Here is a 25,554-nt window from a genome sequence, read left to right as displayed (position 1 = left end):
TGTCCGAGTCATCAGCCAGCCTCAGATCATGGCAAATGTGTGCACCCTCAGGGAGATCTCTGGACTTGAACTTGGAACCGTGTCATGTGACATTGCCTTGTAGAGTGCCATGGTTGTTTTTTTTTTTGAGAGGTTTTGCTATAGGGTGCGTGTGCTCACCAGAAAGGCAGATACAGAGAGGCAGAAAGTGAGAAATCACCCCCTGGGGGGATGGCCACGCCGCAATCCCTTCTCCTCTATTCTCCTCTGGGGATCTTGGGCACGCACGCACACGCACCCGGAGAGTTTAAGCTGCCAGGTCTGGGACTCGAACCGTGGTCAACTACACGGGAGTCCAGCGACATGGCCATTACGCTAACTGCTGGTCCCTAGAGTGCCATGTTTTATCACTGTGCCACAGTCTGGCTCCTGTATCTTTTCAATGTAAGAAAATAGCTATGCAGGGCCAGCTGGTGGTATGGCATTTAAGGTGGCTGGATCCTGCATAGCTGACAGCACGGTTCCAAGTGTTGGACCCAGTAGCTTGAAAAACTTGCCGGCTATGTGTGTGTGCATGTGCCCAAAACCCTAAAAGGAGAAATGGAGGGAACCAGCAGTTAGCGTAATGGCTATGTCGCTGGACTCCCACATAGTCGACCGCGGCTCGCGTCCCGGACCCGGTGGCTTAAAACTCATACCGGGCGTGTGTGCGTGCGTGCCCAAGATCCCAAGAGGAGAATGGAGGAGAAGGGATTGCGGCGTGACCATCCCCTTTGGGGGATGATTTCTCACTTTCTGTCTCTATGTCTCTCTCTGTCTGTCTGGCAAGCGCACGCTCCCTGTAGCGAAAACCTCTAAAAAAAAAAAAAAGGAGAAATGGAAAAGGAAAGATTGAGGTGTGGCCATCTTCCACTGGAGGGGGGGTGCTTTCTTACTTTCCCTCTCTCTTTGTCTCCCTCCTCCAGCAAATGCAAACATCTTATAGCAAATTAAAAAGAGGGTCAGCTAAGTGGTGTGGTGGTTAAGGCAACTGGATCCCATATAGGTGACTATGTAGTTCAAGTCCTAGATCCGGAAGCTTGAAAAATACACCAGGCCTGTGTATATGTGTGCCCAAAATCCTGAGAGGAGAGTGGAGGAGAGGGATTGTGGTATAGTCTTCCCACTTGAGTGAATGCTTTCTCACTTTCCCTCTCTTTCTCTCTCTCTGGGGAGCACATATGTCCTACAGCAAATTTAAAAAGAAGAAAATAGTTATACTCATTGTTTTTTATAAAACACAATCTTTAAAAATTAATGATAATTGGCCTTGATTCCAGCATTATTTTTAATATAAATTATATTCCTATGCAGTATTCAGGATTGTATCAAGTCCAGTAGTTCTGGGACCAGCAGATGGTGTAATGGTTATGTTCCTGGACTCCCATGTAGTTGACCACAATTTGAGACACACCAGACACGTGTGCATGCATATCCATGGCCCCAAGAGGAGAATGGAGGTGGGGGTGGGGGGATGGATTGCAGCATGGCCATCTCCTCTGGCGGGTGATTTCTCTCTTTGTCTCTGTCTCTCCAGCAAGCACACACATTCTATAGCAAAAATCTCTCTTTAGAAAAATAAAAAAATAAAAATAAACATAAAAAGACCCAGTAGTTCTTAAACTCACAGTAAGCAAGTAACCATACAAATCTTAACTGCTGCAAGATGAACAACGTTACTATGTACTTTCATTTCATTGAAGTAGAAGTTGCACTTTTGGGTTTTTTTCTCATTTCTATGTGAAAAATAATTGTTAGGTTTCAGTGTTTTTTTGGTTTTGTCTTTTTTTTTTTTATTTTTTTTATGGTTTTGATTTCTCCCACAATTCACTGTTCTCAGAAGGGGCATCATTGTGGAAACTCTATAGTTCTTAGATATTTTGAATAAGCAAGTCTCATTAGTAGACAAAACGTGTTGATGTAACTGGTATACAGCCATCTACACCCTTAGCGATATTGACACTGTCTCCTGGACACAGGGAAAACTGGCATTACTGTTAACCACAATCCACATTGTCATTGTTTAAAATCTGAATGGATGATAGTTCTGACCACCACTCATCTTCTTATTTATTTTAGTTTAATTTTCTTTTTTTTTTTTTTTTTTGGAGAGGTTTTCGCTATAGGGCGCGTGTGCTCACCAGACAGACAGAGAGAGACAGAGAGACAGAAAGCGAGAAATCACCCCCCAGGGGGGATGGCACGGCACAATCCCTTCTCCTTCATTCTCCTCTCGGGATCTTAGGCACACACGCACACGCGTCCGGTGTGAGTTTTAAGCCACTGGATCTGGGACGCGAACCGCGGTCAACTACGTGGGAGTCCAGCGACATAGCCATTACTCTAACTGCTGGTCCCTCATCTTTTTATTTTATCTTAGGGTGTGTGCACTCACCAGGAAGACAGTAGCTTCCAGTAGGATATGATCATGCTTTAGTCCTCTTGCCTTCATGTCTCCATTCTGTCAGGACTTGGGGCACACACAAACACATACTCGGAGTGTTTTTCAAGCTGCCAGGGCCTGGGACTTGAACCATCGTTAGCTATGTGGCATCCAGCTCCCCAAGCACTGTGCTTAACTCCTGTGCTCAGGGGCCAGGCGCTGATCACTCTTTTGATGATGCTTGAGGGTAGTTTAGATCACCTATTACATAATCCTCAAATTGCCTTTTTATTTATTTATTTATTTTTTTTTTGAAGAGTTTTTTTGCTATAGGGCGTGTGCGCTCGCCAGACAGCCAGAGAGAGACAGAGACAGAAAGCGAGAAATCATCCCCCAGGGAGGATGGCCACGCCGCATTCCCTTCTCCTCCATTCTCCTCCCGAGATGTATGTATGGTTTTGTTTTGTTTTGTTTTGTTTTTAAATTTACCAGAAGGCACTTGTGTTTGCCAGAGAGAGACAGAAAGTGAGAGATCACCCCCCAGGGTGATGGCCATGCCACAGTCCCTTCCCCTCCATTCTCCTCTCAGGATTTTGGCATGTATGCACATGCACCAGCATGTTTTAAGCTGCCAGGCCTGGGACTTGATCCGTGATCAACTACACGAGAGTCAAGTGATGTAACCATTATGCCATCTGCTGGTCCCTACCCACTACATTTTTTTTAAAGAATTATTTTATTCGTTGTCATTATTTTATTTATTTGTTTATTTTATTGAAGTTGACCAGAGAGAGACAGAGAGAGAAGGAAAGTGAGAAAGCAAGCTGCCAGGTCTGGGACTTGAACCATGGTCGGCCATGTGGGAGTCCAGCCACCTTAACCATCATGCCACCTGCTGACACCCCCCACCACTACAATTTTTTTTTCTTAAAGAATTATTTAATTTACTTATTTATTTTTATTTTGACCAGAGAGAGAGACAGAGAGAAAGTGAGAAAGCAAGCTGCCAAGTCCAGGATTTGAACTGTGGTCAGTCATGTGGGAGTCCAGTGCCCTTAACCACCACACCACCTGCTGGCCCCCAACCCACTACATTTTAATAATGGGTTTTCTGTTTGTGAAGAACCCCAATCACTGGAGTTAACCAAGTTTGTTTGATGCTCAGGCTTCATGTTTCAGACAGGTGACCTGCATAAGCCAGTTCATTTTCTTTATTTGACCTTTCACACCCTCCACTTTTACAAAACTTTTTGTTTTTGTAACAAGGATTTAGAAAGGATGATAGACTTTCTCTGTGCAGTAGATCACCTTACATGGTGTCTTTGGATGGCACTATTATCAGATTATGTTATTTATGTAAGCAGGCAACTGTGGAAGAGATTTTTTAAGCAATCTTGCAACCCTATTAGAGAATGGACTGGGACCAGCAGTTAGCGTAATGGCTATGTCACTGAACTCCCATGTGGTCGACAGCGGTTCGCGTCCCGGACCCAGAGACTTGAAACTCATGCTGGGTGTGTCTGCATGCGTGCCCAGGATCCCAAGAGGAGAACAGAGGAGAAGGGATTGCGGCCTGGCCATCCCCCCTGGGGGGTGATTTCTCACTTTCTGTCTCTCTGTCTGTCTCTGTCTGTCTGGCGAGCGCTTAAAGAAAAACCCCCACAAAAAAAAAAAAAAAAAAAAAAGAATGGACTGATCCTCACTGCTTTTGCAAAAGTTTCGTTTTATAACATCGTGAGTCTTAGATGACACGATCTCTTAAATACCTGTGCCTCATGGTACCGTGGACTCCACCCTAGCCAGGCACTGAAGGACCTTGCCTGGTGGCCTAGAGCACCCCCTTGCTTCTGGCTGACTCAGTACACTCCACCACCTCTGTACTTTTATCATGTAATTTCTCTTTGCTGTTCTCTCTCCTCTGAGGTCCTCAGATTGTCTATCCAAATTGTACCCATCTTTCTTTCTTTTTTCTTTCTTTTGACTTTTTATTTTAAAAGAATTTTAGATTTATAGAAAAGATATGAAAATAGTATGGGTGGGTAGAGAATGGGAGATGTTGGTGAAAGTTGCAAAGTTTCAGTTAGACAGCAGGTACAAGTTCTGGAGAGTTGCTGTACAGTCTGATGGTATAATAATGCATACATTAATAACAATGTATGAGGGGGTCTTCAGAAAGTTTATGGAAGGGCCAGTCCATGGTTGTTGGTTCTGGAAGCTGGATCCTGCACATTGACTGCACAGATCAAGTTCAAGCAGCTTGAAAAACACTCTGGGAGTGTGGATGTACATACCTCAAACCCTAACGAGGTAGGGAAATGGGGAAGCAATAGCAGATGACCATTCCCTATGGAATGTGCTTCTACCTTCTCTCTGTGTATGTGTCTATGTATCTCTAGTGTTGCATGTACCCTCTGGCTGGCCAGATAGCTAGATAGATAGATAGAGAGATAAAGGCAAGTGTGTGGAAAATGCACATTATGAAAAAACTATGTGGTTTGGATGGTAGCATACTCAACTAAGGTGCTAAAAGCCATATGGCCGACCACAAATTCGTATCCCAAATTGAACTGAAATATCCCAGTGCATGCTCAAAATCTTGACTAGCTTAAGAACTGTGAGGTTGGGGATTGCAGCACGATGACATCTTGTTAAGTCCGTTCTTCAAAAATAAAATGAGTAAATTAAAAAAATATATTGATGGGCCAGCAGATGGTATAGTGGTTAAGGTGCTGGATCTCACATAGTTGAATCCACCAGTTCAAGTCTCAGACCCAGTGACCTGAAAGACACACTGGTGCATGTGTATGTGCCCCAAATCCTGAGAGGTGAACAGAGGAGAAAGGATTGTATTGTGGCCAACTCCCCTGCTGGGTGACTTGTCACTTTCCCTCTCTCTCTGTCTTTCTTTAGTGGACATGGTCAGCCTATGGCCAAAAAGAAAAATAAATAAATAATGTATTCGGGGGTGGGGGGGACATCAGTTGTCATGGTGATTAAGGCACTGGACTCCCACATGGCCAACGTCAGTTCAAGTCCTGGACTGGGGAGCTTGAAAATCACCCTGGGCGAGTGTGCGTTCATGCCCACAATCCCAAGAAGACAATGGAGGAGAAGGGATTGCAGCATGGCCATTGTTCTGGAGGGGAGGGGGGACGTGTGTGTGATTTCTCACTTTCCCTCTTTCTGCCTGGCACCTTATGGCAAAAATCTAAAAAACAAAACAGCAGCACCAATAAAACATACATTTCCTTTTTCTCTTCCAGACTTCCAACCAGAGTCTCTTTGCATGGAGGTGTCATGTTTCATTCATTTCTTTCAATATGTAACACTTTCTCAGTCTTTCTTGTCTCTCAAAACCTTTAGGTTTTTGAAAAATAATAGACAGCTATTTTAGGGAACGTCTCTCACTTTGTCTAATGTTTTCTCATAACAGATTGAGACTATGCATTTTTGGCAAGAATTTCTGAGAAGTTACATAGTGTCCTTTCCAGGACATCATATCAGGAGTTATAGGATGTGATTTAGTCTCATCACTGGTAATGTGAAACTTGATCACTAGATTAAGATGGTGTGTGCCTGGGACCAGCAGTTAGAGTTATGGCTATGTCACTGAACTCCCATGTAGTCGACCGCAGTTCAAGTCCTGGACCCGGTGGCTTAAACTCAAGCCTGGCGCCTGTGCGTGTGTGTGCCCAAGATCCCAAAAGGAGAATGGAGGAGGAAGGGATTGCGGTGTGGCCATCTCCCCTCGGGGGTGATTTCTTGATTTCTGTCTCTCTCTCTCTCTTTCTGGCGAGCGCCTGCACCCTATAGCAAAAACCTATTTAAAAAAAAAAAAAAAAAAGATGGTGTGTGCTAGGTTTATCTACCATGAAGTTACTACATTTTCTCTCATAGTTAATAAGTATCTTGGGGGACTAGCAGTTAACGTAATGGCTATGTTGCTGGACTCCCACGTAATCGACCGCAAAAACCTCTCTAAAATAAATAAATAAATAAGTATCTTGGGAAGATGCAAATATCATGTGCCTCCTCCAATTTTCATCTATTTATTTTATCATCCATCAGTTGATCTTGCCTGCAATTATTATGAGACTTAGAATTATTGGTATTTGCCAATTTTTTCCTATCATTCCTTGTATGTTTGTAATTCAAATCCTCCCATGAAAAACTGCCTCTTCTACCCCCATTTAATTTCCTTATTCAGTTATTTTTTTAAAAATAATTATTTTATTTAACTTTATTTATTTATTTGACCAGAGAGGGACAAAGTGAGAGAGAGAGAAAATGAGAAAGCAAGTTGCCAGGTCCAGGACTTGACCTATGATGGCCATGTGGTAGTCCAGCACCCTTAACCACCACACTACCTTGGGGTCTCTTATTCAGTTATTTATTTAATAGGTTTTTTTTGGGTCAGAGGTTTTTTTTCGCTATAGGGCGCGTGCGCTCGCCAGACAGACAGAGAGAGACATAGAGACAGAAAGCCAGAAATCACCCCCCAGGGGGGATGGTCACACCGCAATCCCTTCTCCTCCACTCTTCCTCTTGGGATCTTGGGCACGCATGCACACGCGCCCGGCATGAGTTTTAAGCCACCGGGTCCGGGACGCGAACCGCGGTCGACTACGTGGGTGTCCAGCGACATAGCCATTGCGCTAACTGCTGGTTCCCTTTATTTATTAGTTTAAAAAAAGTTGTTGTTGTTTATTTTTATTTATTTCATGAGAAAGAGGGAGAGACAACCACCCCCAACGGGGCCTTCCTGCCATACCTCCAGTCTCAGTTGACATGCCCAGAGGGGTCTCAGGACACAAACCCAGGACCTTTCCCATGTGGGCCCAGGTGCCACTGCATCACCACCTGGCCCTCATTTATTTATATTAGTATGAACTCATGGATATTTCTTGTTTTCCAGGAGTTGTAACCCAATACTTTATTATTATTTGTTTTGTTGTGCAGTTGTTCCAGCTTTGGTCGTTGGGAGCTACTTCCATTTGGCTCCTGTGTCCTTTCAGCATGTCCCCATCTTTTTCAAGGCCTTCCTTTCTTTCTGTTACAAGGCAGTTCAGGCTCGTCTTATATTTTCCTTGCCTCAGGAGTGCTGGTTTCTTGGGTGATAATATTTGGAAACCAAGATCTGAGAACTGGCTGTGCTCTACTGGGATGTCATTGTTCTTAGGAGCTTGTAGCAGACAGTTAGGAAACACTAAGATACACGTGTACGCCACCTCCCTCTCCCCACCATGCAGTTATGTTTATCTTCTGTATCAATTTTTCTGTCTCTTCCTCTTTCTCTCTTTCTCACCGTAAGTTCATGATAACTCTGATTTCAATACAGCATCAAAGGGTTCATTCTAGCCTTCTCCCCACTTTTATGGATTTCTCTCTTTGAGTGAGCAATCTGGCTGTTATTATAGTAAATACTTATTCAGTCCTCCTATATAAATGAATTAGTTTCAGAGTTCCTGACCATGCCCCAATAAAAGATTGACTTCTGTAGTATTTGTATACACTGCTTTTGGTTTATGAGCCTTCTAGTCTGAAAGTAGTGGGTTGTCAGGAAAGCCATGACACGCTTTTTTCATTTTTGCGTGGAAAAATACGTCAAGACTTCCCCAACAACCCAATATTATTGTCTGAAGTTACTCAGGTTAGTTCTTTTCTTTCCCAGCCATTTCACTATGACCTTGTTGTTGATTTATAATACCGTTGAATTTGTTTGGTTTGTATTCCATTTTTCCACCCCCACGTCTTTCTTCGTATGCTTGTTGGCTTAATGATTTTTTTTAAAGAGGTTTTTGCTATAGGGCGCGTGTGCTCACAAGACAGAGAGACAGAAAGCGAGAAATCACCCCCCGGGGGGATGGCCACACTGCAATCCCTTCTCCTCCGTTCTCCTCTTGGGATCTTGGGCACACACGCACACACGCCAGCATGAGTTTTAAGCCACCGGGTCTGGGACACGAACCATGGTCGACTACATGGGAGTCCAGCGACATAGCCATTACGCTAACTGCTGGTCCCCCAATTTTTTTGTTTTTAAGTTTATGAAACATGAGTATGGGCTTAGATGTCAAAGCTGTATGAAAAGGTATACTTAGAGAAGCATCCTTTCCTCCTCATCCCTGCTACCAAGTGTCCTTTCTCTTCTCACCTACCTTCTGCTGTTACCAATGGATCGCTGTGGATTTTCGTACTGTTCCTGTACGTCGTATGCACAAGTGAGCATATATTTATGTACTTCCTTATAGCCCCCTCTTTCTTACGTGGCGTAGCGTACTTGAAGGTAGATAGTTTTTGCACTTAGCTATCATCACTTAATGGTTTCCAGGAAATTACCGCAGGTCAGTTCATAGAGAGTGTCCTACTTCCTTTTACAGCTGTAAGATACTCCATGTTATGGATATAACATCTTTTGTTCAACTACTCTACTGTGTATGAGTATTTAGGCTGTTGCCAACTTTTTGTAATTACAAGTAGAGCTGCAATTAATTGTTAGAGGTATATTCCTGAAGGTGGGATTGCTGGCACAAATGGTAAGTGTATATTTAGTTCTATTAGATATTACCAAATTCTCCTCCAGAGGGGTTGCAGCTGTGTGCAGGCCTCCAGCAAAGTGTGAGAGTGACTGTTTCCCCATAGCCTCACCAACTAAATGTGTTGCATGCTTTTTATTTTGTGCCAGTCTGATAGATCAAAAGTGATATCCCAGTCTTGTTTTACATTACAGTCCTCTGATTTTGCTTGAATATTGTTTGAAGGCCATTCTTTGTATCTTTTTCTGTGAATTGTCTATTCAAATTTTCCCCCATTTTTCTACCATTTTTGGTCCAATGTCCCTCAATGTTTAAAAGTTCTTTATCCATTAGGAGTATTAGCCCTTTATTTGTAATATTATTGCATATATAGTCCATGGAATTGCATGTTAGGAAAAAACTGCATGGATTTTTCATCTGCAAATTTTTTTTGCACCAAAATAAACTTGTATGGGCCAGCCCATGGCATGTAGTTAAGGATATTGGACTGTGTGGTTCAAGTCCTAGACCTGGTAGCTTGAAGGAAACATGCCAGCACATGTGTGTGCATGCCCAAAATCTCAAAAGGAGGGAGAGACTGAGGAAAAAGGATGGTGGCACGACTGTCTCCCATTATGGAGGAGGTGCTTTCTCATCTTTTCCCCCCCCTCTCTCTAGCAAGCACATGAACTCTCTGACAAAACTAAAACAAAAACCTTGTACTTTATTTCTGTTTTCCAAGAACTTTTTGAAGCCTTCTGAAGTATGTATGTGTGTGTGTGTGTGTGTGTGTGTGTGTCTGTCTATGTATATATATATAGAGAGAGAGACAGAGAGAGAGAGATGGAGAGAGAGCATGAGCCAGCTGGTGGTGTGGTAGTTAAGGCAGCTGGTACCAAATGGCCAACTGTGCAGTGTGAGTCCAGGACCCAGCGGCTGGAAAACCATGCCAGATACGTGAGTGCACTTGCCCAAAATCCCAAGAGGCAAACGGAGGAGAAGGGATTGTGTTGTGGCTGTGCTCCAGGCAGGTGCTTTCTCTCCCTCTTTGTCTCTCTCCGGTGAGTACATGCACCCTATAGCAAATTCAAAATTATACACACACACATGCATACAGAGAGACATAGATAGGAATAGACACAGGTATAGATAGGGTGAATGTTTTCTTCTAGTTCGACAGTTGTTTTTTACTTTATCTTGTGTCCATCTTTTAAGATCCACCTCAGCTGCTGGATTTGGATAAAACATTCCAAACACTCCAGCTTAGAAGTCTCTTCTTCATCCTCCAAAGTTCCAGAACACTTACAATTTACTTTTCAAAATAGTTGGTGTCTTTCTGTGGGACATGTTATATCTCACCTGTGTTTTAGGTATTTCTTTCTTTTTTTTTTTTTTTTTGGAGAGATTTTCACTGTAGGGCGCGTGTGCTCGCCAGACAGACAGAGAGAGACATAGAGACAGAAAGCGAGAAATCACCCCCCAGGGGGGATGGTCACGCTGCAATCCCTTCTCCTCCATTCTCCTCCATTCTCCTCTCGGGATCTTGGGCATGCACACACACGCGCCCGGCGTGAGTTTTAAGCCACCGGGTCCGGGACACGAACCGCTGTCGACTACGTGGGAGTCCAGCGACATAGCCATTACGCTAACTGCTGGTTCCCGGTATTTCTTTCTACTGGATTCAAGACTCTTTAAAGACAAGATCAGTGTCTTATCTTTCTAATCCCATCATACCCAGCAGTTGTTTTTGCACTTATCAGATGTTGACTGAGTGACCGTATGCGACACTTACAGAATAAGTGAACAAGTAGAACCAGAAATCTGGCTTACAGCCAGCAAGCAGAGGGGTGCGTGCATTTACGCACACAATGCCCACGTGTTAGGGGCGGGAGGTGGGGACCCAGCCACAGAAGCTGCTGCAACACTTCCTCAGGATTTATCTTCATTATTTAAATCAGACAAGACATATGGGGTAGCATCGAAATCATGGGGACATCCGCTTAGAAAATAATGGTTTTTAGATTTCCCCTAACTCAGATACCAATTTGCCTTTACTATGTCGATTCTTATCTGTGTGTTAGTGTGTGAGAGCTGGTGTAACAGAGTGCTACAGGCTAGGTGACTCAGACAACGGAACTGTATTGATTCACGGTTCTGGAGTCTGAAACCAAAGCATTGGCAGGTTTGGTTCCTTATGAGAAGAGAGAAGGGCTGTGACAGACTGTCCCAGGACACCTCCTTGACTTGTAGGTGTCCATTTCACAAGCCAGTCTCCTCGTATGTGCCTTCAAATCTCTTCTCACGGGGACCTGCGGTTGGCGTAATGGCTATGTCGCTGGACTCCCATGTAGTCGACCGCAGTTCGAGTCCCGAACCCAGTGGCTTAAGCTCACGCCAGGCGCATGTGCGTGCGTACCCAAGATCCTGAGAGGGAATGGAGGAGAAGGGATTACAGCATGGCCATCTCCCCTGGGGGGTGATTTCTTGCTTTCTGTCTCTCTGTCTCTGTCTTTCTGGTGAGTGCATGTGCCCTATAGCAAAAACCTCTCAAAAACAAAAAACAAAAAACAAACAAAAAAATCTCCTCTTATAAAGCAGCCTTGGTGGAGTAGGGGCCCACCAAGTGGCTGGATCCCACGTGACAGACTGCGTGTTGGAATCCCAGACCCTATGGCCTGAAAAACATGCCCACTGCATATGCTTGCGTACTCAAAATCCCAAAAGGAGGGAGATATGGAAGAGAAAGGATTGCACATGACCATCCCCCATGGGAGGTATTTTCTCACTTTCTGTTTTTTCTGTCTCTCTCTAGAAAGCATATGTACCCTTTGCCAAAAAAAAAAACAAAAAAAAAAAAACTGAAATAGGACCCACCCTAATGGCCTCATTGCAACTTGATGACCTTTGTAAAGACCTCATCTCCAAATAAGTCATATTCTGAGGTTCTGAGGGTTAGGACTCCAATCTTTACATTTCAGGGGGACATAATTCAGCTGGTAACAGTCCATATAACAGTTTAGAAATGCAGCTTCGAGTTATTTATCTTTTCTTTAGAGCATTATAATTAACAGAATGTCAGTCAATCGTGTTCTCGGTGAGTTATAGCACGCTTTGGTGTCAGGTACAGCATGTCAACATGCACATATTTGATAAAGATTCCATGCTAAGAAGATGCATTAAACATGCAGTGCTCATGAATTCACGTTCTTCCATCTGCAACCTAGGTGTCAGAAGCCCCAGAAGACCTCGGGTGTGCATTGAGACCTGACAGCACGGGGGCAGTGTACAGAGCTGCCGCGGTGGAAGTGGACATGTCTGCGTCTATAACACTGCAAGTGCTAGTCAACACCCCCGGGAACATTTCCTGTCTCTGGGTCTTTAAACACAACTCCTTGAATTGCAAGCCACATTTCGATTTACAAAACAGGTATGTGTGTCAGGAAGTAAGTGACCTCGAGGATTTGGGGAGAATACGTTCTTGCATAAAATGTTGCTTCACTTGGGAGGCAGCAGGGAGTATGGTGGTTCACAGCGCTGGACTCCCACTGACTGCGGTTCAAGTCCCAGACCTGGTGGCTTGCTTTCTCACTTTCCCTCTCTCTCTCTCTCTCTCACTCTGTCCCTCTTTTGTTAAAATCAAATCAATCAATAAATAAAGTTAAATAAAAATAATTCTTTAAAAAATGTGATTCATTTGGAATTTCTTTTCTGTGTCTTTTTTTTTTTTAAGAGATATTTTTGCTATAGGGCATGTGTACTCACCAGAGAGACAGAGAGAAAGCGAGATATCATCCCCCAGGTGGGATGGCTATGCCACAATCCCTTCTTCTCCATTCTCCTCTTGGAATTTTGGGCACACATGTACACACTCCCAGCATGTAAGCTGCTGGGTCTGGAACTCGAACTGCCTTCGACTATGTGGGAGTCCAGTGATGTAACCATTACACCATCTTCAGCCCCTGCCCTACTCTAAAAACAAAAACAAAAACATACATTTTACTTTTTATTTATTATTATTTTTTAGTTTGACCAGAGAGAGAAAGAGAAAGCAAGAAAGCAAGCCTCCAGGTCTGGGACTCCAACCATGGTTGGCCGTGTGGGAGTATACCACATTAAGTAGTATGCCACCTGACAGTCCCTGGAATTCCTTTTAAAGTTTCTGTCCATGTCTGTTATATCTCCAGTGCAGTAACAACTAAAAATAGAATTAGGGCATGGACACATGACATTATATATCTGTCGGATACCTTAGGACGTACGTCACAGAAGTAAACCATAAAGTAAACTAGGGACTTTGATTAATAATAATTGATCAATGTTGGTTTTTCAGTTGTAGCAAATATAAACACCTATACCAGACATTAAGAATAAGGGAAACTGTATGTGTGGAGGGAAGGGAGTTTATAGGCTCTCCCTGCATTTTCGGTTCAATTTTTTTTTTGGTAAATCTAAAATTGCTATAAGTAATGAAGTATAGGGGCAAGCCGGTGGCATGGTGGTTAAGGCAACTGGATCCCACAGGGCCAACTGCGCGGTTCAAGTCCCAGACCTGGCAGCACAACAAACACAGTGGGCACATGCGTATGCATGCCAAAATCCCAAGAGGAGAATGGAGGAAAAGGGACTGTGGTATGACCGTCACCCTGGGGGATGATTTCTCACTTTTCCTCTGTCTTCAGTGAACTCATGTGCCCTTTAGCTAATGAAAACAACAACAATAATAATAATAAAAAAAAGCCTAGTTAGCAATTTAAACCCATGAATAGTTTTTTCATAATACACATTTTTTTGTGAACTTTATGAAAATCCTTCATATATAGAAAACAGCAAGTGGTTGGCAAAATGGAAAATAAATAGTCACAAGAACACTCGAGATGTTTCAAGTGTTTTATTATTTTTTTAATTGGATATTACATTAAAGATAAAAAGTTAGGAAGTTTTTATTCTATTCTGATTAAAATAACAAAACATTCCTTTCTGGGAAATGCTTGGAGAGAGAGCATTTGGTTTTATCTATCTTGTTGAGCAATATGATAAGGCTGCAATGCCGTTATGATATTCAGAAAATAGTTTAGTAAGATATTGATCTCAGGGCCAGCAGGTGATGTGGTGGTTAAGGTGCTGAACTCCCACATGGTTGACCGTGGTTCAAGTCCCAGATCTGGCAGTTTACTTTTCCACTTTCCCTCTCTTTCTCTCTCGCTCGCTCTCTCTCTCTCTCTCTCTCTCTCTGGTAAAGTGTATATGCCCTATAGCAAATTAAATAATAATAAATAAAATTAAATAAAAAATTATTTTAAATATATGTGTAGATAGATAGATCTGTCTGTAAAAACATTGGTCTCATTATCCAGGAAAATATCTCAGCCAAGATTTGTGGATCAGGCCAAACCTTGTCTACCTCTATGCCGATTGCTTCCCCCTGCTGTCCTTTTCCTTGTCCTTGTGCAGAAATTAGACAGGTCAAAGGACATAGGCCATTTAAATGCCCACTTTATGATTCAAAACCACCTTTCTGGCCAGCCAATGGTGTAGCAATTCAGGTGGTTGGATCCTACATGGCTGACTGCATAGTTCAAGTCCTGGGCCCAGTGGCTTGAAAAACACGCTGGGTGCATGTGCATGTGTGCTCAAAATCCCGAGATGAGGGAGAGATGGAGGAGAAGGGATTTCAGGGACCATTCCCCATAGGCAGTGCTTTCTTGCTTTCTCTCTCTCTCTGGAGTGCATACACCTTCTGCAAATTAAACAAAACAAAAATTTGTTTTTATTTTTTAGTTTTTTGCCATAGGGCAGATGCGCTCCCCAGAGAGACAGAGAGAGAGACAGTGAGAAGAAAAGCAAAAAATCACTCTGGGGGCAAAGGGTGACCATGCTGCAATCTCTTCTCCATTTTCCTTCTGGGATCTTGGGCATGCACGCACACACACACAGTATGATTTTCAAGCTGCTGGGTCCAGGACTCATACTGTGGTCAGCCATGTGGCAGTCCAGTGTCTTAAGCACCACACAGTGTAACCATTATGCCACCTGTTGGTCCCTGTATTTGCTCTTTTTTTTTTTAACTTTTTTTTTTTTTTTTGAGAGAGATTTTCGCTATAGGGCACATGCGCTCACCAGACAGACAGAGAGACAGAGAGACAGAAAGCGAGAAATCACCCCCAGGGGGAATGGTCACGCCGCAATCCCTTCTCCTCTATTCTCCTCTCGGGATCTTGGGCACGCACGCACACGTGCCCGGTGTGAGTTTTAAGCCACTGAGTCTGGGGCGCGAACCGCGGTCGACTAAGTGGGAGTCCAGTGACATAGCCATTACGCTAACTGCTGGTTCCCCCTGTATTTGCTCTTTAAGGTCAGAGAAACGCTTAAGTAATTTTTAAGACAGTGAATATAATTCTGAAGGTTAGTTCTAAATCTTGGGATTGTATTACTTCCTTTCATTATTATTATTTATTTTATCTTTGGAGTTAAATTAAACCACTCTTCTATTAAGAATTTTAGCTGTGGCAGGACCAGCAGATGGTATAATGGCTACATCACTGAACTCCCATGTAGTCGATCACGGTTTGAGTCCCAGACCCTGTGGCTTAAACTCACACTGGGCGCGTGTGCATGCATGCCCAAAATCCCAAGAGGAGAATGGAGGAGAAGGGATTGCTGCGTGGCCATCCCCCCTGGAGAGGGTGATTTCTCACTTTCTGTCTCTCTGTCTCTCTTTGTCTTTCTGGCGAGAGCACATGCCCTATAGCAAAATTCTCTCCAAAAAAAATAAAAAAGAATTTTAGCTGTGGGGCTAGCAGGAGGACTGGTGGTTAACACACTGGATTATAGATGACTCACTGTGGGTTGAGTCTCAGACCCAGCAGCTTAAAAATCATGCCGGGCACGTGTCATGCATGCCCCAAATCCCAAGAGGAGAAGGGGAGAGAAGGGAATGCCATCCTTCCTGGGGTGGGTTGGGGGCATAATTTCTCACTTTGCCTCTCTGTCTCTTTCTGGTGAGTGCACGCTCCCTTTAGGGAAAAAACAAAAAAAAAAAAAAAAAAAAAAAAAAAGAAAGAAAGAAAGAAAAGAATTTTAGTTTGGGATTGGCCCCATAGTCTAGTGGTGGTTAAGAGGGCTGATTTTAATATGGCCAACTGCAGTTTAAATCTTGGCACCAGAGTCTAGAGAAACACATCAGGTGCACGTGTGTGTGTGTGTGTGTGTGTGTGCCCAAATCCCAAAAAGAGGGAGAGATGGAGGACAAGGAATTGCAGAGTGACCATACCCCATTGACGGGTGCTTCCTCCCTCTCTCCCTCTCTCTGGCAAGCTCACATGCCCTCCAGAATTTAAGAAAGAAAGGAAAAGGGAAGAGAGAAGGAAGAAAAGAAAGAAAGAATTTTAGTTTTAAGGAATGTTTTGGTAATCTTATTAAAATGTTATGCCAGAATTTTATGCCATTTTAGAGCTCACCACATTGAGACCAAAAAACAACATGGGAAAATAGAGGTTTGTTTTTGTTTTGTTTTATTTTTTAAGAATTGTCTATTTAATTCCATTAGTGATTTTTCAGTTTGATTAGAGAGAGACAGAGAGAGAGAAAAGGAAAAAGAGAAAACAAGCCACCAGGTCTGGGACTCGAACCATGGTCAGCCATGTGGGAATCCAGAGCCCTTATCCACTATGCCACCTGCTGGCCCCAGGAAAGTCAAGTTCTTTCACTCTGTGTAGGTGACTTTGTTGCTTTATGACAGGCAACCTAGATTGTTGGCCAGTCATAGTTTTCACGTGGGTTAATTAACTCAGTATTAAAAACATTTTTAGTGACTTTTTCACAGTAGATTATTATAGAAATTTGTATTTGGACTCTGACTCATAGGCAAAAAGATTAATTCCTAGGTTTCCAGGAATTCACAGAGGGGAACTAGGTGAGTGAATGGTTCAAGAGAAAGAAGGCACATCACTAAAACAGATCTGCCAAAGCAAATTGAATACATTTCCTGCGGATTTACTGTGACATGCGTATGAGCACGTCCTCTTGACCATGCTGTTAGGTGCTCTTTCAGGGCTTCTTGTATATAATGTGCATTTGAGTTGCCCAGAGATGTTATTAAAATGCAGATTAAAAAATTATTTAACTTTATTTATTATTATTTTAATTTGACCAGAAAGAGAGAGGGAAAGCGAGAAAGTGAGCTGCCAGGTCCGGGACTTGAACTACAGTCAACCATGTGGAGTCTAGCACTCTTAACCACCTCACCACCTGCCAGCCCCTAAAATGCAGATTTTTTTTTTTTGAGAGGTTTTTGCTAGAGGGCGCGTGCGCTCACCAGAAAGACAGAGAGGCAGAGAGGCCGAAAGCAAGAAATCACTCCCAAGGGGGGATGGCCACGCCGCAATCCCTTCTCCTCCATTCTCCTCTCAGTATCTTGGGCACGCATGCACCCGTGCCCGGTGTGAGTTTAAGCCACTGGGTCTGGGACTCAAACCACGGTCGGCTACATGGGAGTTCAGCGACATAGCCATTATGCTAACTGCTGGTCCCATGCAGCAGATTTTTTTTTTTTGAGAGGTTTTATTTCGCTATAGGGTGCGTGCACTCGCCAGAAAGAAAGAGACAGAAAGCGAGAAATCACCCCCCAGAGAGGATGGCCATGCTGCAATCCTTTCTCCTCCATTCTCCTCTCAGTATCTTGGGCACGCATGCACCCGTGCCCGGTGTGAGTTTAAGCCACTGGGTCTGGGACTCAAACCACGGTCGGCTACATGGGAGTTCAGCGACATAGCCATTATGCTAACTGCTGGTCCCATGCAGCAGATTTTAGTAACAGGTTCGAGTGGGACTTGAGCTCCTGCATTTTTGTAATCTCCCAGCTGATGCTAACTGTTGGAGGCAGACACACTTTGGGCAGGTAAGGGTCCAAGCATTGAAAGCATGAGTCACCTGGGAGCTGGGCTGGCTGGTGGTGCAGCAATAAAAGGTGAAGACTCTGAGAGGCTGACTCACATGAGGGGTCTCCAGGTTGCCATCTGGTTTCCAGGTTTGTATCTGGAGACCTCTGTGACTGTGCCAGGCCTGTGCCATCCATGATCCAGAACTGGTGTGCAGTGATTCTGTGCAGCTCGAGAAGTTGGATCCACGTGGCTATCATGATTTGAATTCCTGGCCTGGTCCGTGTGAAACATGCCAGGCACATGTGTGAGTGCCCAGATCCGATGGGCTGGAGGACTGGAGGAAGGGGACATGGCATGACCAGACTCCATGGAGAATGCCCCTTTCTGTCTCTGTCACATCTAGAGATGTGCACAGGCACACACTCGGCCATGAATAAAGAAACAGAGTCAAGGCCACGCTCGCAATGTCCAGGCTGAGTGTTGAGCAAGATAGAAGCTGCGTCCTGAAAGCAGGGGCCTCTGAACCACCTCTGACTCACTATGAAATTTTGTGTTTTTAGTTTCACACATTTTCCAAAATAACCAGTTCTCTTTCTTGTTTTGCAGAGGAGTTGTTTCCATGGTCATTTTGAAAATGACAGAAACCCAAGCTGGAGAATACCTACTTTTTATTCAGAGTGAAGCTACCAATTACACAATATTGTTTACAGTGAGTATAAGAAGTAAGTCCAGCTTGCTACTGGGTCTTCACAGTAATCCAGAGCAGTGGCTTGGAACCCAAACTGGCATTTGATCAGTCGCACTAGATGCCAACGTCAGACTTGTCTCGATACGTGATTGCATTGAATGAATCCACTTCAACTATCTATATAACCGATTAAGAACTGAGAGTCTATGACGTGTCCAGTAGATTCCCAGAATGTGAGTGCTGTTAAAAAATCTGGCACAAAAAAAAAAAGCGAAATCTTCTACTCAAGTCTCCCACATCTTTCTCATTGTTGTTTGTTTGTTTGGTTGGGTTTGGTTTTGGACAGTATCTCACTATCACACGCCTCCTGCCTCATCCTCCCAAGTAACTGGGATTACAGGCATGTGTGTGCCACTGCACTTGGCCTTTAGGTTCTGTTGGGAATCAAATCCAGCCTGCCCATTACGGTCCCGGCGGGTAGAGCATAGCATCTTAGCAGCACACGCCACTGTAGCTGGACCTTGGCCTGGGTTTTCAGTAACAGATAGTGGACAGGCAAGGAATAGAAAGCTTCTTCAAACCTTGGAGTCAGTACGCTATCATTTGCAGGTTACTTCTGAGCCTCGATTTCCTTATCTACTAAGTGGGGATGAAAATGCAAACCTCAGGCCCAGATAGTGGACAATGGCAACACAGTGCTCTCAGTGCCAGACCCATATTGGAAGGTCCCAGGTTTGCATCTCGAGGTCCCCCTGTGTAATCTGGGGGTTTTGTGGACTTTTGATTCTGACTAGCTGAAGCTGAGATGGATCACAATGTGAAGACCCTGTTGGAGATCCCCCACTGTCTTTCTCTTGGAAAAAAGAAAGAAACTTCAAAAAAAAAAAAAACCTTATGAGATTATAAGGTCTCAGTATGATTCTCTAGAACTTTCTGAGATGACGAAAGTGCTCTTTGTCCCTCCAATGCAGTAATCACTGGTCACTTGGGATTATTGAACACTCAGAATGTGGCTAATACAAGTGAGGAAACTAAGTTTTAATTTTATTTCATTTTAATTAAAATTTGAATTTCAGTAACCACCATATGTAGTGACTGGCTCCTGTATTGGGCAGTACAGGGCTACACGAATGCTAGGCTGTGTACAAGCCATGAGGAACAAGAGGGGGATGAAGGGGACAGCTGTGCAGCTGGCAGGCTTCTCCTTGTGCTTTCTGGCTTCTCCTTGTTGCGTCCCCATCAGGCAGGACCAGCATTCACATACTGAGCTGTACACACCAAGTGCACGGCTTCACCTCACGGGACTGAGACAGGGCAAAGAAGCTGCGTTCACTTAGGTCCTCATGCCTTTGGGGCCAGAGCAGTGCTCCAAAACCTCGGGGTTAATATCACTTTTAAAAATACCCCTGTGAGGGAACCAGCAGTTAGCGTAATGGCTATGTCGCTGGACTCCCACGTAGTCGACCATGGTTCGCATCCCGGACCCGGTGGCTTAAGACTTACACCGGGCGCATGTGCATGCTTGTCCAAGATCCCGAGAGGAGAATGGAGGAGAAGAGATTGTGGCGTGACCATCTCCCCTGGGGGGTTATTTCTCGCTTTCTCTCTCTATGTCTCTCTCTGTCTGTCTGGCGAGCGCACGCGCCCTATAGCAAAAACCTCTCAAAAAAAAAATATATACCCCTGTGATATTTTGTGATTTACGTATCATTGTACATCTTTGTGGGATATGGTATGGTTTTCAACGTGTGCATATAGAGTGACCATCAAACCAAGGATATAAATAGGTTCATCTTCCTCAACAACGAACATTACAGTATGTTGTGCACATTCGATATCTATTCTGCTAGTTTTTTTGGAAGTATGTATCAAGTAGGTAATGCTCTTTTTACTCTGCTGTACACCTGTCCATAAGCGCTTTGCCTTGTTTATATGCACTCTTTTTTTTTTTTTAGGAATAGTCGTATTTATTTAATTTTGTTTGATTATTTTTTTATTTATCTTTATTTCTTCCTTTTATTTATTTAAAATTATTTAACTTTATTTACTACTTATTTATTTTTCTTTGACCAGAGAGGGACAGAGTGTGTGTGTAGGGGGTGGGGAGCGTAAGAAAGCAAGCCACCAGCTCCGAGACTTGAACTGCAGTCAGCCATGTGAGAGTCCAGCGGCCCCAAACACCCCACTACCTGCCGGCCCTCTCTTCCTTTTATTTTTTAATTTGACCAGAGAGAGAGAAAGGGAAGGTGAGAAAGTAAGCCACCAGGTCTGGGACTTGAACCATGGCCAGCCATGTGGGAATCCATCACCCTAACCAGCACACTACCTGCTGGCCCCTGTTATTGTTACTTTTTAATTTGACGAGAGAGAGAGAGAGAGAGAGAGAGAGAGAGAAAGGAAAGCAAGCTGTCAGTTCTGGGACTTGACTACAGGCGGCCATGTGGGAGTTCAGTGCCTTAACCACCACACCACCTATGACCCCTTACATGGATTTTTGAGTCTTTTCATCATTTTTTTCCAACATTCCCCCCATCACAATCCCTCTTAACTATCATTACTCTCTCTACTTGGATGCCATTGAGTCCTTCAGTTTGCTCCATGGAGTGTGGACATTTGGTATATGTTCAGTGTGGAGATCCAAGCCCTAGATAGGCATTGGTATGACTTCCTGGCTCCCCTCTTCCTTGTCCCTGACTCTAGTGTCCAAGCTGGGGCGGGGTGCTCAGGGATCTCCCCACACAGGTGCCCTGGGCCAGAAAGAACCACAACCACCCTTTGCCGAAGAGGTTTGTGGGTATCATCTCAGATGCTCCGGATGAGCCTGCCTTGATGGATTGTAGACGAGAAAGACCCCCTGAAGCAGGTGGTAACCCACATAGCGAGAGATTGATTCCAGCAGCCAGTCTCACTTCCTGCTCCCTAGGGCACTGGGTCTGTGGGAGAGGGTGTGGTTTCTCACTAACTGCTAAGGGCAGAGAACACTTCAGATTCCCAGAAAGGTCATCTTACTGTGGTTGACGATGGGATTAGGTTTTAAAGTCAGCCTGCAAGGCATATATCAAGTAAAAATCTGTCCAAATTTGTTCTGGAAAGCCCTTCGGTTACTCTGAAATTGGCCAGACCAGAGCCCTAGATGCTCAAAATCCCAGAGCTACCTTTCATTGCTCTTTGGTTTTGCCCCCTCCCTGGTTCCTTTCCCTCCTCTGAGGACAGTAAGTATACGCTCCAGGTTGTAAAGGATACGATGAGATGTATTACTCTCTCCCTTCTCTCTTTCTTGCTCTCTTCCTTTCTCTCTTTTTTGCTAAGTGTGTGTATCTGTATAAGGTGCGTGACCATCTGCTGTGCCTTTATTATATTCAGGGCATCACCTTTTTTCTTTCTTTATTTTCTCTTAAGGCTTTCAAAATAGGGGCCAGCAGGTGGTGCGGTGGTTAAAGGCACTGGACTCCTACATGGCCGACTGCAGTTCCACTCAGATAGGAGGTAAATTAGATATGTAATATGTGGAACCATGTGAAGAGTTTCTGGAAGTAGGTGAGCAATTATGTCAGATGGTGCTGAGAGATATGGGTGAGATCTGGGGATTGACCACTAAAATTAGTATTATGGGGACTGGCAGGTGGTGTGGTGATTAAGGCTCTAGATTCCCTTGGCTGAATGTGGTTCGAGTCCTGTACCTGGTGGCTTACTTTCTCACTTTCCCTTTCTCTCTCTGTCTCTGTCTGGTCAAATTAAAAAATAAGAAGAACAAATGGAACTAACTAAATAAATAATTCTAAAAAAAAAAGTATTTTCAAAATAAAAATATAGCAACGAGCATTCAAGTAAATTGTAACGTTTTTGGCATTCTACCCGGTGGCAGGGTTCAAAAACACAGGTGGAAGAAATGTGGCAATAGTGTGAAAAGAGGAAAGGGTTATCAACCACAAGCACAGTTTTAACCAACAGTGTGGTATGGTTGCTAAAAAAAAGTATATTTAAACCTTGGCAGTGTTCATAAAAGTATAATGCCCAGATTATGGAAATGAGGAGAAGATTATTATTTTCAGTTCTACATATTTTCAATATAGAGTAACCAGGGTAGTGAACTTGTAATTCCTTAAATTAGGAGCAGCTGAAAGAATTGGTAATGTTTAGCACAGGAAAGGAAATGTTTTGAGGAGAGGAGATTAATTGCAATACAGTGTAGAAGAAATTCTCTAGAATTTGATTCAGAAGACATGTATTAACTTGTTAAAATACCATCAATGGTAATTATCTCCCTTGACCTTGGTTTTGGATTTTAGATACTTAAAGGATTTTCATGTGGAAGCAAAGCAAGACATTTTTTTTAAAAAAAAGAATTATTTATTTTAAATTTTAGTTATTCACTCATTTATGTTTTTAAAATTTTGACCAGAGAGGAGAAACACAGAGAGAGAGAGAGAGAGAGAAAGTGAGGAAGTGAGGAAGAAAACCACCAGGTCCAGGACTCGAACCATGGTCGGCCATGTAGGAATGTCCAGTGCCTTAACTATCATGCCACCTGTTGGTCCCGCTAGACGCTTTTTTTTAGAAGAATTATTTATTTAATTTTATTTGTTATTATTTCACTTGCTTTAGGGCACATGTGCTCACCTAAAAGAGAGAGAAAGAGAGGGAAAGTGAGAAAGCAAGCTGCCAGGTCTAGGACTTGGCCACAGGCAACCATGTGGGAGTCCAGTGCCTTAACCACCATGCCAACTGCTGGCCCTGCAAAACTAGACTTTTAAAAAATCACTCAAGAGGTATAAATGGGACTAATAGAAATTATAGGGAGAAGAAGTAAAACCACAAAATGAGAAATATTTGTTGTTCATAATCAGCAAAGGATTAATACTCATAATATGTAAAGAGTATCTGTAAGTAAATAAGGGACCAGCCTGTGGTGTGGTGGTTAAGACAGCTGGATCCCACATGGCTGACTGAGCATTTCAGGTCTCAGACCTGGCAGCTTGAGAAATAAGATGAGTGAGCATGGGAACCAGCAGTTAGCGTAATGGCTATGTCGCTGGATTCCCACGTAGTCGACCGCGGTTCGTGTCCCAGACCCGGTGGCTTAAAACTCACGCGTGTGCGTGCGTGCCCAAGATCCCGAGAGGAGAATGGAGGAGAAGGGATTGTGGCGTGGCCATCCCCCCTGGGGGGTGATTTCTCGCTTTCTGTCTCTATGTCTCTCTCTGTCTGTCTGGCGAGCGCACGCGCCCTACAGTGAAAATCTCTAAAAAAGAAAAAAAAAAAGAGACGAGTGAGCATGTGTCTCCCAAAAGGAGAGAGAGATGAAAGAGAATTGTGATGTGACCATTTCTCATGGGTGGGGTACGTTGTCACTTTTCCACTCTCTTCCTCTTTGTGTCTCTCTCTGGCCAGTGTATGTGCCCTCTGGCAAAGTTTAAAAGATAAGTAAGAGAAAACAAAACAAACAAAACTCAGTAGAAAAATTAACAAAAAGATACCAATGGGTATTTCATTATCAGAGCATGAAACTGAAATCAAATGTGTTAAAAGATGTTTTCAGGTAAATTTAAAAAATTTTAAAGTTTATTTGAACAAATACAACAGTGATTCATTAATTGGGTGACTCCAGGCAACAAGCTGTTGGGTTACCCTGAGGAGATTGAAGAGAGAAACTTGTATAAGGTGTTTGTGGAAGCAAGACAAAATATTTGATTGGTTAGTGGAAAGTCTCCAGTTAGATGTTGGTTGGCAGTTTCTGATAGGTAAAAGTCTCTAGTTAGACATGAGTTGGCAGCGTCTTATTAGTTAAACTCATGTTTTATTTTGCTGCTTCACTGAGTGGGTTTTGGTTTACTTGTGAAGAAACCCAAAGTGCTGGCACCCTCTCAGTTAATGGTCTCCCAAGTAATTTTTTAACACATATTAATAATTGAGAAATCAAATTAAGAGTAAAATGAGATATCATTTTATACCCTCTAGATTGTTAAAAATGAAAGTGTTCCGGGCACGTGTGCCTGCGTGCTCAAGATCCCGAGAGGAGAATGGAGGAGAAGGGATTGCGGCGTGGCCATCCCCCCCCGGGGGGTGATTTCTCACTTTCTGTCTCTGTCTCTCTCTGTCTGTCTGGCGAGCGCACGCGCCCTATAGCAAAAGCCTCTCAAAAAAAAAAAAAAAGTGTTGAAAATTAACAACATTTAGTGTATAGAGCAATATGAATTCTCGTATCTGCTGTGTTAGTGTAAATTAGTATAACCATTTTGCAAAGTCAGTTATTATGTACAAAGCTGAATATGCCCTTACTATGTGAACCAGCAGTTCCATTCCTAGACATATTATTAAATAAACTGCCACACCTGTGCCTCTTTCAAGATGTAGGGAATGTTCATAGCACCATGGTTGATAGTTGGAAAAACTAAAAATGACCCAGTGTCCACATTGAGAAAATGAAAACATCGATTGTGATTTATTTGCCAGAGGAATATATATAGCAATAAAAAGTGAATGAAGTATAGCTACATGCGAAACCGTGGATGAGTCTTTAAAACATAAGTTAGATTTTAAAAGTGAAATTGTAGAAGCTACATGTTGAATGATATTGGAATTCAGCATAGAAAAACTTCCTTTAAAATGTCTGTTGGCTGGCCCCGTAGCCTAGTGATTAAGGGACCCGGATCTCACATAACTGACTGTGGTTTGAATCCTGGCTCTGACGGTTTGAAAAATACACCAAGTGTGTGTGTGTGCTTGTGTGTGTGTGTGTGTGTGTGTGTGTGTGTGTGTGTATGCCCCAAATAGATAAAGAATTCTGGAGGAGAAAAAGGAATTTTGGCATGACTACGCTTCCCTGCGGGGGTGCTTTTCCTTTCTCTGACTCTCTCTTTCTCTGGTGAGCATGTTTGCCCTCTGACAATTAAAACAAAATATTATAAAAAAAAAATGGAATGATCTTCCCATGAATACAGTGAACTCCAGTCCCTAGAGGAGTCTAAGCTGAAGTAGAACATTTATGAATTAAGCATAGGTGGAAGTAGAGGCCAAGGAGTCTGTGTGTGTATGAGAGATGGTCCAATGAGAATCAGAAGCTCAACTAGC

The 25,554-nt window shown here is 43.4% G+C and overlaps 1 protein-coding gene across 1 annotated transcript in view; it reads left to right on the top strand.

The window, feature by feature from the left end:
- Window positions 1–25,554, top strand: part of FLT3 (fms related receptor tyrosine kinase 3) — a 106,220-nt gene that overhangs the window by 12,084 nt on the left and 68,582 nt on the right. Inside the window, exons 3-4 of the mRNA XM_027767222.1 lie at window positions 12,141–12,343; window positions 18,402–18,517. Coding sequence (XP_027623023.1) covers window positions 12,141–12,343; window positions 18,402–18,517 — 319 coding nt within the window. The remainder of the gene's footprint in view (window positions 1–12,140; window positions 12,344–18,401; window positions 18,518–25,554) is intronic.

This window comes from Tupaia chinensis, unplaced genomic scaffold (assembly GCF_000334495.1).
Source record: "Tupaia chinensis unplaced genomic scaffold, TupChi_1.0 Scaffold144045_1, whole genome shotgun sequence".
In the NCBI taxonomy this organism is placed as follows: domain Eukaryota; kingdom Metazoa; phylum Chordata; class Mammalia; order Scandentia; family Tupaiidae; genus Tupaia; species Tupaia belangeri.
Note: the sequence above shows the minus strand (reverse complement) of the source record. Positions and strands in the feature narration are given on the sequence as shown.